This window comes from Hyla sarda, chromosome 1, assembly GCF_029499605.1.
Source record: "Hyla sarda isolate aHylSar1 chromosome 1, aHylSar1.hap1, whole genome shotgun sequence".
Lineage (NCBI taxonomy): Eukaryota > Metazoa > Chordata > Amphibia > Anura > Hylidae > Hyla > Hyla sarda.
The window spans coordinates 420,852,899-420,872,305 of NC_079189.1; the positions used below are offsets into that span (position 1 = coordinate 420,852,899).

The 19,407-nt window shown below is 44.1% G+C and overlaps 1 protein-coding gene across 1 annotated transcript in view; it reads left to right on the forward strand.

The window, feature by feature from the left end:
- Window positions 1-19,407, forward strand: part of MYO18B (myosin XVIIIB) — a 602,318-nt gene that overhangs the window by 541,320 nt on the left and 41,591 nt on the right. The window contains exon 43 of the mRNA XM_056518071.1: window positions 6,462-6,623. Coding sequence (XP_056374046.1) covers window positions 6,462-6,623 — 162 coding nt within the window. The remainder of the gene's footprint in view (window positions 1-6,461; window positions 6,624-19,407) is intronic.

The window sequence follows — 19,407 nt, forward strand, 5'->3', positions numbered from 1 at the left end:
TGCGTCAAGGTTCCGAGCGGAAGCTTTAGTAGTAGATTGGGTGTCTTGTGATGAAAAATGGCAACTGTGACGTGAACTAACAGTGACGACTGATTTTATTTAACAGCCAAAAAAGGTATTTTTTTTAATTTGCACAACTGTCGCACCTAATGTGATTTGCACTAGGGTAACACAATTTGTCCTGCAGGCAGGAAAAATGGCAACTGTGACGTGAACTAACAGTGATGGCTGATTTTATTTAACAGCCAAAAAAGGTATTTTTTTTTTTATTTGCGCAACTGTCACACCTAATGTGATTTGCACTAGGGTGACACAATTTGCCCTGCAGGCAGGAAAAATGGCAACTGTGATGTGAACTAACAGTGACGGCTGATTTTATTTAACAGCCAAAAAAGGTATTTTTTTTTTTATTTGCTCAACTGCCGCACCTAATGTGATTTGCACTAGGGTGACACAATTTCCCTGCAGGCAGGAAAAATGGCAACTGTGACGTGAACTAACAGTGATGGCTGATTTTATTTGACAGCCAAAAAAGGTATTTTTTTTTTAATTTGCACAACTGTCACACCTAATGTGATTTGCACTAGTGTGACAATGAGCAAAAAAACTTGCCAGCGGAGTTCCCCTTTTATGCAGTGGTCCCCAACCAGGGTGCCTCCAGCTGTTGCAAAACACATGGACTGATATATTTCAGCCCTTTGAATACTGTAGTAGTTAGTTGCTTTAAAGAAAAAAAGCTTGCCAGTGGAGTTCCCCTTTTAAGCAGTGGTCCCCAACCAGGGTACCTACAGCTGTTGCAAAACACACGGACTGATATCTTTCAGCCCTTTGAATACTGTAGTAGTTAGTTGCTTGAAGGAACTTAAGTTTGATTCTGGAGTACCCCTTTTAACCAGCGGTTCCCTCCCAACCAGGGTGCCTCCAACTGTTGCAAGACTAACGTACTGATATCTTTCCGCCCTTTGAATACTGTAGTAGTTGGTTGCTTGAAGGAACTTAAGTTTGATTATGGAGTACCCCTTTTAACCAGCGGTTTCCTCCCAACCAGGGTGCCTCCAGCTGTTGCAAGACTAACAGACTGATATCTTTCAGCCCTTTGAATACTGTAGTAGATAGTTGCTTGAAGGAACTTAAGTTTGATTCTGGAGTACCCCTTTTAACCAGCGGTTCCCTCCCAACCAGGACTGATGTCTTTCAGCGCTAAAAAGGGCTTTTTGGGTGCGGTCCTTAAAGCAGATGTTACACTAGTGCTTTAGGAGTAAACAGGACCCTGAATACACCACCTAGCAGCAACCTAGCTATCGCTTTCCCTATACAGCAGGAGCAGATTCTCTAACCCTCCACTTCCTAAGCCTGCAGCATGCTGAATGAGGCAAAAATGGCATCTGTGCAAGAGGTAGGAGGGTCTGGAAGGGAGGGACTGATGCTGATTGGCTGTAATGTGTCTGGTGACTCTGACTCACAGGGTCAAAGTTTACTGCAATGTTAAAGTATAGGGGGCTGATCGAACGTCATATATGTTCATCCGTCGATGCGAACGCGAAATTTGCCGGGAACTGTTCGCCGGCAAACAATTCGCGACATCTCTAATGTTAAGGCGCCGTTACATATATGTGGTGATCTGGTTCAGTAAACTAGCCACAACTGATGCAACAACTAATGGCAAATTGCACCAGCTGTCTATGGTTCAGCACCCAGTTATTCTTGCAGGCTGGATGGGGGAAAGCTGCTCGATGCATTTCCCCGTTTTGCGTATCTGGTTTCCTGATTTTGGTGGTGGAAAAATTGGACTTGTCCCATTCAAGTCAATGGGATTAGTTGAGTGGATCATCAATTTCCCTCCAACGATTTTCTACACCGCAAGCCTGGCTTGCATTTGGTGTTAAAGTTTTATTTCAAAGATGCTTAGATCTCAATTTGTGCACAAGAGCACAGTCATGCTGAAAGAGCAAAGGGCTTTCCTCATACTGATCCTATAATGTTGGAAGCATACAGTTGTTTAAATGTCTTTGAACATGGAAAGCCCCTTTATAGAGCCCCCAATGCATAGTTCTCATGCATTCCTAATACTATTTGGAACTCTGAAGAGAATGATGATACAGAGGAAAGGGGATTTTTTTTTTTATACCAGCACTTACGGACTTAGAGAGAGTTTGTGTGGTCTACTGCTTCATGGCAAAACTGTTTGTTGCCTTCGGATGCTTCTGTTTCACAGTAACAGCCCTTACAGTTGACTGGTTTAGATGGTTGAATCATATAACAGTGTTAGGGTTAGAGATGAGTAAACATTTTAAAAGTTCGCTTCTGATAGTTTGCCAAACTCTGGCAAAAAGTTCTGGTTCTGACCGAATAGTGTATAACACTGTTTAAGAGCCCTAAAATATGGTTGGGTCACCTAGATCTGTAAAACATGGTTAGGTCATCTAGACCTTTAAAACATGGTTGGGTAACCTAGACCTGGAAAACATGGTTGGGTCACCTAGACCTGTAAAACATAGTTGGGTCACCTAGACCTGTAAAACATGACAGGGTCACCTAGACCTGTAAATCATGGTTGGGTCACCTAGACCTGTAAAACATGACAGGGTCACCTAGACCTGTAAATCATGGTTGGTCACTTAGACCTGTAAAACATGGTTGGGTAACCTAGACCTGTAAAACATAGTTGTGTCACCTAGACCTGTAAAACATGACTGGGTCACCTAGACCTGTAAAACATGGTTGGTCACTTAGACCTGTAAAACATGGTTGGGTAACCTAGACCTGTAAAACATGGTTGGGTCACCTAGGAGTGTATGTCTATACTTGTTAGCAGTTTTTGAGGCATAGGAAATTTTAAAGTTGGCTATGGGTAAATAAATGGTACCTGATAGTAACTAACAGGTTGAATAAAAACATACTACAATAGTAGATTTTTTATGCTTTTTAACCCCTTGCTGCAAATGGACGTTCATTAATGTCCATTTGTGGCTTCCGAGGTATGAGGCTCACCTGCTGAGCGTGCATCATACCCAGTGGGTCCCAGTTGCAATAAGCAACCGGGACCCATGGCTAATGCTGGACATTGCCAATCGGGCTGATGTCAAGCATTAACCCTTTAGATGCGGCGATCAAACTTGACTGCCACGTCTAAAACAAGGTAAACATTGCCGTTAGCTCAGTGGTGCTGTTCGGGAGCAGCTCGACTGCTCCTGCCTGGATCTCAGGCACGGAGCAGTCATTTGGCGATCGGACAGCGAGGAGGCAGGTAAGGATCCTCCTCGCATCCTGCAAGCTGTTCGGGATGCCGTGATTTCACTCCGGCATCCCGAACAGCTTGCAGGACGTGAGGAGGATCCTTACCTGCCTCCTCACTGTCCGTTCGCCAAATGACTGCTCCGTGCCTGAGATCCAGGCAGGAACAATCGAGCGGCGATAACACTGATCATTGCCATGCTATTGCATGGCAGTGATCAGTGTAGGAAATCAGTGTGTGCAATGTTATAGTCCCCTATGGGGGCTATAACATCGGGAAAAAAGTAAATAAAGTGTTAATAAATGTGATTTAACCCCTTCCCTAATAAAAGTTTTCACCGCCCCCCCCCCCTTTCCTATTAAAAAAAAGTGAAAAATAAGTGTAAATAAAAATAAACATATGTGGTATTGCATATGCCACAAAAAGTCTGATCAAAACAAAAATGGTACCGATCACAGCGCAAAAAATTAACCCTCACACCGCCCCTTATATGAAAAATTTAAAATGTATAGGAGTCAGAAGAGGACATTTTTCAATGTATTAATTTTGGTGCATGTAGTCATAATTTTTTTTTAGTAGTAAAATAAAATCAAACCTATATAAAATTGGTATCCTTGCGACCGTATGGACCTACAGAATAAATATAAGGTGCAATTTTTACGAAAACCGCACTGCGTAGAAACAGAAGCTGCTAAAAATATATTTTTTTTCAATTTTGCCCCACTAATAATTTTTTTCTGGTTTCCGCATAGCTTTTGTGGGGGAAATTATTTATGGTATTACAAAGTAAAATTGTTGGTGCAAAGAACAAGCCTTCATATGGATTTTTAGGTGGAAAATAGAAAGTGTTATTATTTTTAGAAGGTGCGGAGGAAAAAACATAAGTGCAACATTGAAAAATCCCCAGAGGGAAGGGGTTAAACAAATTTTTTTTTAAGTGACAAAAAACCCTCTATGCTCAGCTTTTTCACATTGAGACTAAAATAAAATAAGAAAAAAAAAACACCTACAGTCATGGCCGTAAATGTTGGCACCCCTGAGATTTTTCAAGAAAATTAAGTATTTCTCACAGAAAAGGATTGCAGTAACACAAGTTTTGCTATACACATGTTTATTCCCTTTGTGCGTATTAAACCAAAAAAGGGAGAGAAAAAAAGCAAATTGGACATAATGTCACACCAAACTCCAAAAATGGTCTGGACAAAATTATTGCCACCCTTAACTTAATATTTGGTTGCGCACCCTTTGGTAAAAATAACTGAACCCAGTCACTTCCTATAACCATCAATAAGCTTCTTACACCTCTCAGCCGGAATGTTAGACCACTCTACCTTTGCAAGGGCACCTTTTGGAAGGGCACCTTTTCCCAACAGCAATTTTAAGATCTCTCCACAGGTGTGCAATGGGATTTAGATCTGGACTCATTGCTGGCCACTTCAGAACTCTCAAGCGCTTTGTTGCCATCCATTTCTGGGTGCTTTTTGACATATTTTAGGGTCATTGTCCTGCTGGAAGACCCAAAATCTTGGACGCAAACCCAGCTTTCTGACACTGGACTGTACAGTGCGACCCAAAATCCATTGATAATCCTCATATTTCATGATTCCTTGCACACATTCAAGGCACCCAGTGCCAGAGGCAGCAAAATAACCCGAAAACATCATTGAACCTCCACCATATTACACTGTAGGTACTGTGTTTTTTTCTTTGTAGGCCTCATTCCGTTTTGGTAAACAGTATAATGAGGTGCTTTACCAAAAAGCTCTATCTTGGTCTCATCTGTCCACAAGACATTTTCCCAGAAGGATTTTGGCTTACTCAAGTTCATTTTGGCAAAAGGTAGTCTTGCTTTTTCATGTCTCTGTGTCAGCAGTGGGGTCCTACTGGGACTCCTGCAATAGCATTTCATTTCATTTAAATGTCGACGGATAGTTTGCGCTGACACTGATGCTCCCTGAGCCTGGAGGACAGCTTGAATATCTTTGGAACTTGTTTGGGGCTGCTTATCCACCATCTGGACTATCCTGCGTTGACACCTTTCATCAATTTTTCTCTTCCGTCCACGCCCAGGGAGATTAGCTACAGTGCCATGGGTTGCAAACTTCTTGATAATGTTGTGCACTGTGGACAAAGGCAAATCTAGATCTCTGGAGATGGACTTGTAAGCTTGAGAATGTTGATATTTTTCCACAATTTTAGTTCTCAAGTCCTCAGACAGTTCTCTTCTCCTTTTTCTGTTATCCATGCTTAGTGTGGCACACACAGACAAACAATGCAAAGACTAGGTGAACTTCTCTAATTTTTACCTGCTTTCAGGTGGGATTTTTATATTGCCCACTCCAGTTACCTGCCCCAGGTCAGTTTAAAGGAGCATCAGATGCTTGAAACAATCTAAGTTATCCACAGGGTGTATATGACTTGTCCAGCCCATTTTTGGAGTTTGGTGTGACATTATGTCCAATTTGCTTTTTTTCCTCCCTTTTTTGGTTTAGTACCAATATACACAAAGGGAATAAACATGTGTATAGCAAAACATGTGTTACTGCAATCCTTTTCTGTGAAAAATACTTAATTTTCTTGAAAAATTTCAGGCGTGCCAACAATTAAGGCCATGACTGTAACTACTATCCCTGAAATGGCTGCTGAAGCTATGTGCATAGGATTTTAAAGTGGCTTTGACATCTGACTGGCTGGGAGAGCTGTTTAAAAGGTATTATGGGATTCCCTGAGATCACATGAACCTTCTCCTTTCTGCCATGTAGCTGATGTTATTTTAGCAGGTTCTACCGAAACGGCCGAAGTTCGCGTACTAGCGAACCAAACTTTTAATAAAGTTCTGACCGTACTTGGATTCTATGTCTTCGGTTTGGTCATCTTTTGTTAGCGTACGTGAAACTTCTGCAGATTTGCAAACCGCTGGGTAAGAACCACCAGTGCACCTTGGAGCTAGGGAAGACACTTAATTTACATATTGGAAATTGCAAGGATCTCAGGAATGGAGGCACCTAGGATGGTAAGGTGAAGACTATTTTAATCAGGGTCACCCACACTGACAGGCAGTATCAGCAGATTAGTGTGAGTGATGCTGCTGACAGACTTTGATTATTTTCATCCAAATGTAAATTATTTAAATATTTTAACAGACTGTCGTTATTTCTTGCACTAAAAGATGTTTAACACTTCTTTGTACAGATCAAGTTATAGGATGTCTCTCTTTTTTCTGCAGAGATAACGAGTCAACTATAGGTTCAGTAATGAGTTTGGGGAAAACAGAGAGTCAATCCAGGGTAGGATCCTCAGCCAGCTGGGCATCACCCACAGGAAGTAGTGTTTGTGGCCGCCAGTCAAGCCAATCTACATCCAATACCCTTAGTAGTCACAGTTTACGGTAAGAAATTTAATCGCACTGGTAATTTGGATTTTATACTGATGTACTGTGCACTTTTATAATGAAACAGAAGAAAGTCAGAATATATTTGGCCAGGTTTCAAGTTTGTTTTTGTTATTTTTTGTGCTTCATTAATCTTACCATTTTAAAGCTTTTTCCCTATTTCTTTTATTGTTGTGCATAGGTCGACAATCCATTAGTCAGAGGCGTAGGAACCCTCAGAAATCTGGGGGGGGGGGGAATAGCATTCTAACTGGTTGTGGCTTTGCATGGGCGGGGTCACAAAGGGGAGGAGCCACCATAGGGGAGGGACCATTCAATGTTCCATGATGCTACAAAATCAAGCTTCACGCTCAACAGCACAGGCACCTTGAGGGAGCAGTGAATTCAGGAGACAGGGATCTATCTGGACTGTGGGAGGCAGGCTGTGTGTAGGCACCTTAAAAGGGTACTCATGTGGAAAAAAAATTAATCTGCTGGTGCCAGAAAGTTAAACAGATTTATAAATGACTTTGGTTTCAAAATCATAATCCTTCCAGTACTTATCAGCTGCTGTATGCTCCACAGGAAGTTGTGTAGGTCTTTCCAGTCTGACCACAGTGCTCTCTGCTGACACCTCTGTCCATGTCAGGAATTGTCCAGAGTAGGAGCAAATCCCAATAGCAAACCTATTCTGTTCTGGACAGTTCCTGACATGGAAAGAGGTGTCAGCAGAGAGCACTGTGGTCAGACAGAAAATAACTATACAATTTCCTCTGGAGCATACAGCAGACGATAAGTACTGCAATGATTAGGATTTTTTAATAGAAGTCATTTACAAATCTGTTTTACTTTCTGGAGCCAGTTGAAAATATTGTTTTCCTCTGGAGTACCCTTTTAAGTAAGTGTGTCATTTAGGCGTCTGGGGTCTATGTTCATTTTAACTGTGTGAAACTTTTAGGGGCTTATGTTTCTACACAGTGTACTTTTCAGTAAAAATGACAAAGTGGCATTTTTTTTTTTATTTGGCCCCACAAAATTTTATTTTTAACAGTTTGTGCTAAAACAAGTGAAGTCATTAAAAAAAAAATCGCAGGATAGGGAATGTGTCTGAGCACAAGACGTCCGACCACTGGAACCCCCTGCAATTTCTTGCATGGCGCTCTCCTAGTGCATTCATCTCTATGGGAGAGCCTGAGATACATGAGTGCTGTGCTCGTGTACCTCTGGCTCTCCCAAAGAGATAAATGAAGAGGGGGTGTTGAACCTCACTCCATGGGTAAAGAGAGCCAGGGTGCCATGGATAGGGGATAAGAAGTAAAGTAGTGGAGTGATTCTTTAACAAATTTCTTTTGAATCTAGGAAGTTAGGAAAAAAAGGATTTTTTTTAAATTAAACAACCAGCGCAATGTTTCAGATTTTGAGAGGTGGTTGTTTAAATATATTTTTTTCACTATTTTCCTAGCTGTATTTTGCACAAAGACCTGGGTTACAAGTCACGGGACCCACCCCAAAGACTAGTACCCGGGTCACGGCAGCATTTTTAAATTATGATTACTTTGAAACACCTGGGTGTCTCAGTGTAATTCATAGTGTCCCACAAACGCAATAACTGCACCAGTTTTATAGTACCTGTGGTTTGGGCAGCATTAAACTAATGACAGGTTTCCTTTAACCATAGTTAAAGGAAAACTGTCTGCAGAGTCACCCACACTAACCAGTGCTGGTAGTGCGGGTGACCCTGATTAAAACGAAGTTCACCATGCCCGGATCTGTCGCTTCTTTCTTCCATTATTTAAGTTTTTCAGAATAGTCAAATGAGCAGCAAGTGGCATAAATGGGGTTACGATCCTTGTCTAGGGCACTGTGACGTCAGCGCTCAGCGTTCGTTCAGCACTTGGCCCGGCTAATCTATATTCATTGCCTCCTGCACGCTCTGTATTTTAGTCTACCGTGTACTGTATGGAGGACATTTATCAATATTGGTGTAAGGTAGTAAAGATTTTACCCCTGTTTGCTTGGTGTATTGTTTGCACAGTTGCTCAAAATTTTCCAAAAAGGTGCACAGGGCTTGATAAATTTTGTGCAATTATAGAAATCAATGAACTGCAGAGATTGGTTTAAGCTTTGTACTCTGGCATCTGACACTTTTGTACGTGTCCTATTAGGTGGTGTAGGTTTGCGCAAAAAAAGACACTTCAAAATTTAATTTGCACTAATAAAATTTAGCTCCACTGCAAAAAGAGGGGTACAGTGCACCAAACAGTAGACAACTTTGAAAGATGTTTTACTGAAAATTGTGCAAAAAATTGCTATTGCTCAAAATTTGCAAGGACATTTAGAACATTGAAGTGGTGTAAACCCAATGATAAATGTCCCCCCTATGTGTTTATGTATGTATCTCTACCAAACAGTGTGTAGCTAGCTTTTGCAAAACTACAACTCCCAGCATGCCCGGACAGCATTTGGCTGTCTGGGCATGCTGGGAATTGTAGTTTTGCAACAACTGGAGACACAGTTGAAGACCGACTATGAAGCTGCACTGAAGCCGCTTCTGGGTGTACCCAGGAAGCTGTACATGTGCAGTAGATGAGAATACAGAGCGGGAAGAGGCAGGGGAAGGCAATGTCTGAGCGCTGAATGAACAGAGCTGATGTTATAGTGCCGTAGGCAAGGATTGTAACCCTGCCACTTGTTTCTCATTTGCATATTTAAAAAAATGGAGATAACAGAGCAACGGATGCGGGCATGGTGAGCATCATTTTTATCAGTGTCACCCGCAATACCAAACAGTGTCAATGGTTAGTGTGGGGGACTCTGCTGACATTTTTCCTTTAAATATAGTAAAATATACTTAATTGAAAGACAATAAAAAAAAAATAAGCAAATTACATTGCAAAAAAAGAGAACCAAAGTGCCCAGCAGGTCTCCCCTCTTCAGCCCCCCCTTTTAACAAGTCTCACCTCTTCAGCCCCCCCATAACATGTGGTGCAACATGGTGGATGGAGTGAGACATGATGTCCCAGATGTGCTCAATTGGATTCAGGTCTGAGGAACAGCGGTCCAGTCCATAGCATCAATGCATTCCTCTTGCAGGAACTGCTGACACACTCCAGCCACATGAGGTCTAGCATTGTCTTGCATTAGGAGGAACCCAGGGCCAACCGCACCAGCATATGGTCTCACAAGGGGTCGGAGGATCTCATCTCGGTACCAAATGGCAGCCAGGCTTCCTCTAGCAAACACATGGAGGGCTGTGTGGCCCCCCCAAAGAAATGCCACCCCACACCATTAAGGTTGTAGCAGTATACACAATTTTAAGTTGCACAACTATCCTTAGGCATTAGAAAAGCAGAGTTTATAATTTACTCGCTCACTGGCTAACGCCATTAGTTAGTGCCAATTCAGCACTAATATCCTAACCCTGCTAGGACTGGTAATTAAGGTGTTTAATGCTGGATCCTAACAAGAGGATCAATCCAGCACATTCACAGTAATAGGGTTTGGATTAGTTAATTAGTGCTTGGATAGTGGATGTGCTTTTAACCCACTTGCACATAATTTAAAATTATGTATTAATTAAAAGTTATGTTTTATGGTGGACGGACCCATGAGGGAATAGTGCCTTCTGGGCACCTTGTTGTTTTTGTTCCCACACCATTATTGACCCACCACCAAACCGGTCATGCTGGAGGATGTTGCAGGCAACAAAACGTTCTCCACAGCATCTCGAGACTGTCACGTCTGTTACATGTGCTCAGTGTGAACCTGCTTTCATCTGAGAAGAGCACAGGGCGCCAGTGGCAAATTTGCCAATCTTGGTGTTCTCTGGCAAATGCCAAACATCCTGTACGGTGTTGGGCTGTATGCACAACCCCGACCTGAGGATGTTGGGTCCTCATATCACCCTCATGGAGTCTGTTTCTGACCATTTGGGTGGACACATGCACATTTGTGGCCTGCTGGAGGTCCTTTTGCAGGGCTCGGGCAGTGCTCCTCCTGCTCCTCCGTGCACAAAGGTAGAGGTAGCGGTCCTGCTGCTGGGTTGTTGCCCTCTTATGGCCTCCTCCACATCTCCTGATGTACTGGCCTGTCTCCTGGTAGTGCCTCCAAGCTCTGGACACTATGCTGATGGTCACAGCAAACCTTTTTGCCACAGCTCGCATTGATGTGCCATCCTGGATGAGCTGCAATATCTGAGCCACTTGTGTGGGTTGTTGACTCCATCTCATGCTACCTCTAGAGTGAAAGCACTGCCAACATTCAAAAGTGACCAAAACCTCAGCCAGGAGGCATAGGAACTGAGAAGTGGTCTGCAGAACCACTCCTTTATTGGGGGCGTTTTGCTAATTGTCTATAATTTCCACCTGTTGTCTGTTCCATTTGCACAACAGCATGTGAAATTGATTGTCAATCAGTGTTGCTTTCTGAGTGGACAGTGTGATTTCACAGAAGTGTGATTGACTTGGAGTTACATTGTGTTGTTTAACCCCTTAACGACCACGGCCGTAAATGTACGTCCTGGTTTGGCGCGACTACGCGCACTAGGACGTACATTTATGTCCTGTGTATGACTGCGAGCATTGGAACGGTGCTCGCGTCATACACGGCAGGTGCCGGCTGCTAGCAGCTAGCTAGCAGCTAGTAATCACGCGGATGTCCGCTATTAACCCCTCAGATGCCGTGATCAATACAGATCACGGCATCTGCGGCAGTGCGGTACTTTGAATGGATGATCGGATCGCCTGCAGCCGCGGCGATCCGAACATCCAGCATGGCAGCCGGAGGTCCCTTCAACTGGCTCCGGCTGTCTCCTGGAGTCTTCTGCTCTGGTCTACGATCGAGCAGACCAGAGCAGAAGATCACCAATAATACTGATCAGTGCTATGTCCTATACATAGCACTGAACAGTATTAGCAATCAAAGGATTGCTATAGATAGTCCCCTATGGGGACATTAAAAGTGTAAAAAAAAGTAGAAAAATGTAAAAATAAAAAGTAACAAAAAAGTGAAAAATCCCCTCCCCCAATAAAAATGAAAATTGTCCGTTTTCCCATTTTACCCCCAAAAAGCGTAAAAATTTTTTTTATAAACATATTTGGTATCACCGCATGCATAAATGTCCGAACTATCAAAATATAATGTTAATTATTCCATACGGTGAATGGTGTAAATGTAAAAAAAGTCCCAAAATTCAGCTTTTTTGTCACATTTTATTAAAAAAAATGAATAAAAAATTATCTAAAAGTTTTATATATGCAAATGTGGTATCGATAAAAAGTACAGATGATGGCGCAAAAAATTAGCCCTCATACCGCCCTATATATGGAAAAATGAAAAAATTATAGGTGGTCAAATTAGGGCAATTTTCAATTACTGATGTCACGGTGCCGGCTGGCAGGAGGTGGATCCTCTGTGCCAGAGAGGGATTGGCGTGGACCGTGCTAGTGGACAGGTTCTAAGTCACTACTGGTGTTCACCAGAGCCCGCCGCAAAGCGGGATGGTCTTGCTGCGGCGGTAGTGACCAGGTCGTATCCACTAGCAACGGCTCAACCTCTCTGACTGCTGAAGATAGGCGCGGTACAAGGGAGTAGACAGAAGCAAGGTCGGACGTAGCAGAAGGTCGGGGCAGGCAGCAAGGATCGTAGTCAATAAGGTAATAGCTGGAGGTCAAGTACACAGTATGGACAAACACAGTAACGCTTTCACTAGGCTCTAAGGCAACAAGATCCGGCAGGGGAGTGCAGGGGCAGAGATCAGATATAGTCTGGGAGCAGGTGGAAGCCAATTAAGCTAATTGGGCCAGGCACCAATCATTGGTGCACTGGCCCTTTAAGTCTCAGGGAGCTGGCGCGCGCGCGCCCTAGAGAGCGGAGCCGCGCGCGCCAGCACATGACAGCAGGGGACGGGAACGGGTAAGTGACCTGGGATGCGATTCGCGAGCGGGCGCGTCCCGCTGTGCGAATCGCATCCCCGACGGCCATGACAGTGCAGCGCTCCCGGTCAGCGGGACCGACCGGGGCGCTGCGGAGAGAGAGACGCCGTAAGCGCTCCGGGGAGGAGCGGGGACCCGGAGCGCTAGGCGTAACAGTACCCCCCCCTTAGGTCTCCCCTTCTCTTTGTCCGGTAACTGCCTCCCCTGGGATGAGGACACCGGGAAAGAATGGAGGGATTCCTCAACGGCAGGCAGTACAGCAGGAGTGGGAATGGGGAGGGAGGGCAGAGGGCGAGGCCTGGCACGGGGCAGTGTGACACCAGGACGGGAGCCATGAGGAGGCACCGAGGCTTGCCTGACTGGACTGGGAGGGGGGAGAAGCACTTCTTATGGCAGGCAGAGTCCATAAAGACCTTAGGGAGACCGGATACAGGGGGAACCACAGGGTCACGGCAGGGAGTACTGGGAACCGGTTTAAGGCAGTCCTTGAAACAAGAGGTACCCCAGCTCTTGATCTCCCCTGTGGACCAATCCAGGGTTGGGGAATGGTGTTGAAGCCAGGGTAGTCCAAGGAGAATTTCGGAAGTGCAATTGGAGAGGACCAAAAACTCAATTTTTTCGTGATGAGGACCGATGCACATTAGGAGGGGCTCCGTGCGGTAACGCACGGTGCAATCCAACCTGACTCCGTTGACGGCGGAAATGTAGAGTGGCTTGACGAGACGGGTCACCGGGATGCGGAATTTATTCACCAAGGACTCCCGAATAAAATTCCCAGAGGCACCAGAGTCCAGGCAGGCCACGGCTGAGAGGGAGGAGTTGGCTGAAGGAGAAATCCGCACGGGCACCGTGAGACGTGGAGAAGCCGACTTAGAATCAAGAGACGCCACACCCACGAGAGCTGGGTGCGAGCGTGCGTTTCCCAGACGTGGAGGACGGATAGGGCAATCCACCAGGAAATGTTCGGTACTGGCACAGTACAGACAAAGATTTTCTTCCCTACGGCGATTCCTCTCCTCCTGGGTCAGGCGAGACCGATCCACTTGCATGGCCTCCTCGGCGGGAGGCCTAGGCGTAGATTGCAACGGAGACTGTGGGAGAGGTGCCCAGAGATCTAAGTCTTTTTCCTGGCGGAGCTCTTGATGTCTCTCAGAAAAACGCATGTCAATGCGAGTGGCTAGATGAATGAGTTCATGCAGGTTAGCAGGAATTTCTCGTGCGGCCAGAACATCTTTAATGTTGCTGGATAGGCCTTTTTTAAAGGTCGCGCAGAGGGCCTCATTATTCCAGGATAGTTCAGAAGCAAGAGTACGGAATTGTATGGCGTACTCGCCAACGGAAGAATTACCCTGGACCAGGTTCAGCAGGGCAGTTTCAGCAGAAGAGGCTCGGGCAGGTTCCTCAAAGACACTTCGAATTTCCGAGAAGAAGGAGTGTACAGAGGCAGTGACGGGGTCATCGCGGTCCCAGAGCGGTGTGGCCCATGACAGGGCTTTTCCAGACAGAAGGCTGACTACGAAAGCCACCTTAGACCTTTCAGTAGGAAACTGGTCCGACATCATCTCCAAGTGCAGGGAACATTGCGAAAGAAAGCCACGACAAAACTTAGAGTCCCCATCAAATTTGTCCGGCAGGGACAAGCGGAGGCTAGGAGTGGCCACTCGCTGCGGAAGGGGTGCAGGAGCTGGCGGAGGAGATGGTTGCTGCTGTAGCAGAGGCAGAAGTTGCGACTGAAGTTGCTGCACCATGGTGGACACTTCCGACAGCTGGTGGGTTAGATGGGCGATCTGTCGGGATTGCTGGGCGACCACCGTGGTGAGATCAGAGATAGAAGGCAGGGGAACCTCAGCGGGATCCATGGCCGGATCTACTGTCACGGTGCCGGCTGGCAGGAGGTGGATCCTCTGTGCCAGAGAGGGATTGGCGTGGACCGTGCTAGTGGACCGGTTCTAAGTCACTACTGGTGTTCACCAGAGCCCGCCGCAAAGCGGGATGGTCTTGCTGCGGCGGTAGTGACCAGGTCGTATCCACTAGCAACGGCTCAACCTCTCTGACTGCTGAAGATAGGCGCGGTACAAGGGAGTAGACAGAAGCAAGGTCGGACGTAGCAGAAGGTCGGGGCAGGCAGCAAGGATCGTAGTCAATAAGGTAATAGCTGGAGGTCAAGTACACAGTATGGACAAACACAGTAACGCTTTCACTAGGCTCTAAGGCAACAAGATCCGGCAGGGGAGTGCAGGGGCAGAGATCAGATATAGTCTGGGAGCAGGTGGAAGCCAATTAAGCTAATTGGGCCAGGCACCAATCATTGGTGCACTGGCCCTTTAAGTCTCAGGGAGCTGGCGCGCGCGCGCCCTAGAGAGCGGAGCCGCGCGCGCCAGCACATGACAGCAGGGGACGGGAACGGGTAAGTGACCTGGGATGCGATTCGCGAGCGGGCGCGTCCCGCTGTGCGAATCGCATCCCCGACGGCCATGACAGTGCAGCGCTCCTGGTCAGCGGGACCGACCGGGGCGCTGCGGAGAGAGAGACGCCGTAAGCGCTCCGGGGAGGAGCGGGGACCCGGAGCGCTAGGCGTAACAACTGATTTTGTACAAAAAGTTTTAGATTTTTTTCAAGCGGTACAAAAAAATAAAAGTATCTACCCATGGGTATCATTTTAATTGTATTGACCCAGAGAATAAAGAACACATGTCATTTTTACCGTAAAGTGTATAGTGTGAAAACAAAACCCTCCAAAATGTGCAAAATTGTGGTTTTCATTTAAATTTCCTCCCTAAAATTTTTTTGGGGGGTTTGCCGTACATTTTTTGGTACAATGAGAGGTTTCATTACAAAGTACAATTGGTCTCGCAAAAAACAAGCCTATGGGTCTGTAGATGGAAATATAAAGGAGTTATGGATTTTAGAAGGTGAGGAGGAAAAACGAAAACGCAAAAATAAAATTGGCCTGGTCCTTAAGGTTATAACGAGCTTGGTCCTTAATATCGAAGGTTGTGGAAGGTTTGCTAGGCAATGACCATCAGAGAAGGAAGGATTGTACAGGTACTCTGGATTTCTACCTCATGATGACTCAGAAATAATGAAGGACTTACAAGCCTTTGTCATAAACATAATCATTTAAATTTCAGAAATTCTTTATGTTGGTAGAAAACCTATTTTCTATAATCATTTTAATGGTAGCCTTTCTATCTGAAGCAGTTCTTGTGAAGTGTGAATGGGTACTTCATGTCCAAGTCTTTACTGTACTTTAAATGACTCTGTATTTGAAGAACAGTGAAAGGTGAACAGTGCTGGATATATTCATGGAGGACTTACACTTTTATTGCTAGGAAATCATTATAAATATCCATCCTCTGTGAAGAAATCAAGAGAAGCCATGTGCACGCTCAGACTTATTCTCCGAGAAAATGATTTGTGAGGCTTGAAATTCAATTTCCCTTTTTAGACTTTAAGACTTTGTTGACAAATGCCTAATGATGCCATGAACAGAAAAGTATCTAAGCTGAAACTTTACACGTTATTTCCTTTTTTGCTGTCAGTCAGAACCAGCATGACAAATGCAGTTTAACGTATTTTATAAGCTCCTCAATAAGGCTTTATCCCCACTGAGATATATAAGAATATACTTTATGTGTGAGGAATAGTGAAACCAAGCAAAAGGGAAAAAAGATTTACTTTTTCTGTCTATTTTAGGTCTTTTGCTAAATATGTATAGTCGGCCATAATGACTAGTGTTGAGCGGCATAGGCCATATTCGAATTCGCGAATATTCCCGAATATTTGGACGAATATTCGTCATATATTCGCTAAATTCGCATATTCATAATATTCTCGTTTTATTTTCGCATATGGGAAAATTCGCGTACCCGGAAATTAATTTATGCGAAAATTAGCATATGCAAATAGTAGCATAAGCAAAAATTCGCATATACGAAAATTAGCATATGAAAATTTTCGCATATGCGAAAATTCGCACACCGGTCTCTCACAGTAGTATTAGAGCTTTCTATACACCACAAGCTGGAAGCAGAGATGGGTGATCATTGTGATGTGTACTGTGAAGAAAAAAAAAAAAATAAATAAGAATATTCGTAATTACGAATATATAGTGCTATATTCGCATTGCGAATATTCGCGAGCAACACTAATAATGACCTTGGGCAAACATGTTATGTCCTTCCCACTTAGATGAATAGAAGCTTAAATAAACTGCTAAACAAAACATGCAACATTAAAAGAACTATATGGGGTATTATATGTTAAAGGAGTAGTCTGGCATTTAAGTATTTATTTATTTATTTGAATCAGCTAATCCACTCTCAACACAAGGAAATGCTTTCCCAGCCAATCAATGGCCGAAGAGGGTCATCGCTGTAGCCAGTGATTTCCTGCATGTTGAGACGGGGACCAGAAAGAAGTAAGCAAATGGGGCCTGTTAATAGTCATAAAAACAGTGGGGCAAAATTAGGCAGGGGACTACTGTTTTTTTTTGCTTTTGTCTTTTAAACTCAGCATGGCCAATTAAAATAAAATACTGTCCAACCCCACCCAAAGGGAGAACCCCATGAACATGTTGCATATGAAAATGGGACTAAAAGGCATGGGGATGGCAGGACTGAGCCCCCGCAATGGAAAGAGAGCAGACTTTGCCCTGTTGGCTCTGATTTCTTAATAAGAACCAAATATAGGAGGTAAGCCAAGGAAGGACCATCATCTGCTAAATAAACCAAAATATCATCGGTGTCAATTTTTCAACAATGGAAACTTGGATGTCCCCTTGATTAAAGATGCTTGGTGGACTGGCACCATATAGAGCTCAGCTGAAAGTGCAAATAACCACAGGTACAGGGGACATCCTTGTCTCATTCCACATTGTAATGGGAATGAGTCTAAGATGTCTAGATTGGTTATGACCAACCAATGTCTCACACATTGTAGAAGGAAGAGTACCGAATTGACAGTAACTGCTTCAAGCAAATGTGGGGCTAGGATTTTAACCTGCAGTTTGTACCAGTTATTATTGAGGTCATCTAAACCATGGGGGGAGATTTATCAAAACCTGTCCAGAGGAAAAGTTACTGAGTTGCCCATAGCAACCAATCAGACCGCTTCTTTCATTTATTTCATTACTTTTTTCAGAGGCCTTTTAAAAAAATGAAAGAAGCGATCTGATTGGTTGCTATGGGAAACTCAGCAACTTTTCCTCTTTTCCTCCTTTTGATACATCTCCCCCCATGAGTTTTCCCAGAAGGAAAAGACATGATGACTTCTGTTACCTAGAAAGGATGTTGGTGAGAAAGGTAAATCTAATGTGGCAGATTATGATTCTAAAAATTTCCAGAGAGAAATATTGGGGGTCATTTACTAATGTGATTCCGACTGTTTTTACTTGGGTTTTGCTCCCAAATTGTGTTGCATGTTTTGTGTGCCAGAATTTGCTACAAAATATCCAAAAAACCAGACCAACTCTCATTTTACTCCCCCAGAGAAAAAGTGTATGGCTGTCGAAAAGGGGTTGTGTCCCTGACAGTTTTGAAAAATCCCAACATATTTCTCATGTTCCTACTTAAAATGTGGTGGATTTGAGTGCTGGAAAACCCTGCAGCTCAAAGCAGTCGTAAAAAAAAAAAAGGAAAAAATGTAGGAAAAAATGTATACCTTGGAAAAATACACGTAGGAACAAAACTTCCCAAAGAAAACTATACTCCACTCTTAGTAAACCAGGGCAATTGCCTGACTTAGAATGGTAGAGATCTGTGTAATACTCTTTGAAGACTCTTCTGGAGGATTACCATAGTAGAGCCTAAGTCTGATAAATGAATATGGCTTTAAGAGCGTTCATGTTATCTTTATAGTCTACCATTGTTTTGTTCCCAACATAAAAATTGCACCACTGGAGTTAAAGTGTACCTATCATATCCCAGAAAAAAAAAAACGTTCTATGTTACTCAGTACCTCATCCTGATCACGTACATAATTTGAATGTGTCTAGCTTCTGTATTTCTTTTAAAATCAGCTTATATCAGATCATACTGAATTTCCATCATCTCTCAGGCAGGGGGCGTGTCCCTCTCTTGCCCTCACTGTACATGACTAAGCTTCCTCCCACAATGTATGTCACCACTCATTGCAGCCTGCTCTGTAACCCTTTCTTCTCTGGTTTTATACTGCACATGTTACACAGAGAGGAGTAAGGATTACTGGAGTTTGCCTGCTGTTCTCTTTATACACTTTGCAGACGAGCCCTGCACAGGACTGGTTTTCAATCCCGATCACAATGATTTTTTGTCCAATCCCGTCCATTAACATAGGAATATACAGATACTAGAGTGCAATGCTCTGCACATACTCCCAATGTATAGTAGTGTGTGTAGTACAGACATTGCACTCTAGTGTATGTACAGATGTGAATAGCAGTGACTGTGCAGACTGGGTCCTGGGTCACTGACTGATGCAATGCTCTGCACATACCCCCACCTGTATAGGAATGTACACTACGCACACTGCTATATACATGGTGGGTATGTGCAGACTGGAGAGCATTGCACCCTAGGCCTAGGGTCTATAGAAGACCCTAGGGTGCAATGCTCTGCAGTCTGCACATAATAGTGTGTGTGTATGTACATTCCTATACAGGTGTATGTACAGATGTGAATAGCAGTGTCTGTGCAGACTGGGTCCTGGGTCACTGACCGATGCAATGCTCTGCACATACCCCCACCTGTATAGGAATGTACACTACACACACTGCTATACACATGGTGGGTATGTACAGACTGGAGAGCATTGCACCCTAGGCCTAGGGTCTATAGAAGACCCTAGGGTGCAATGCTCTGCAGTCTGCACATAATAGTGTGTGTGTATGT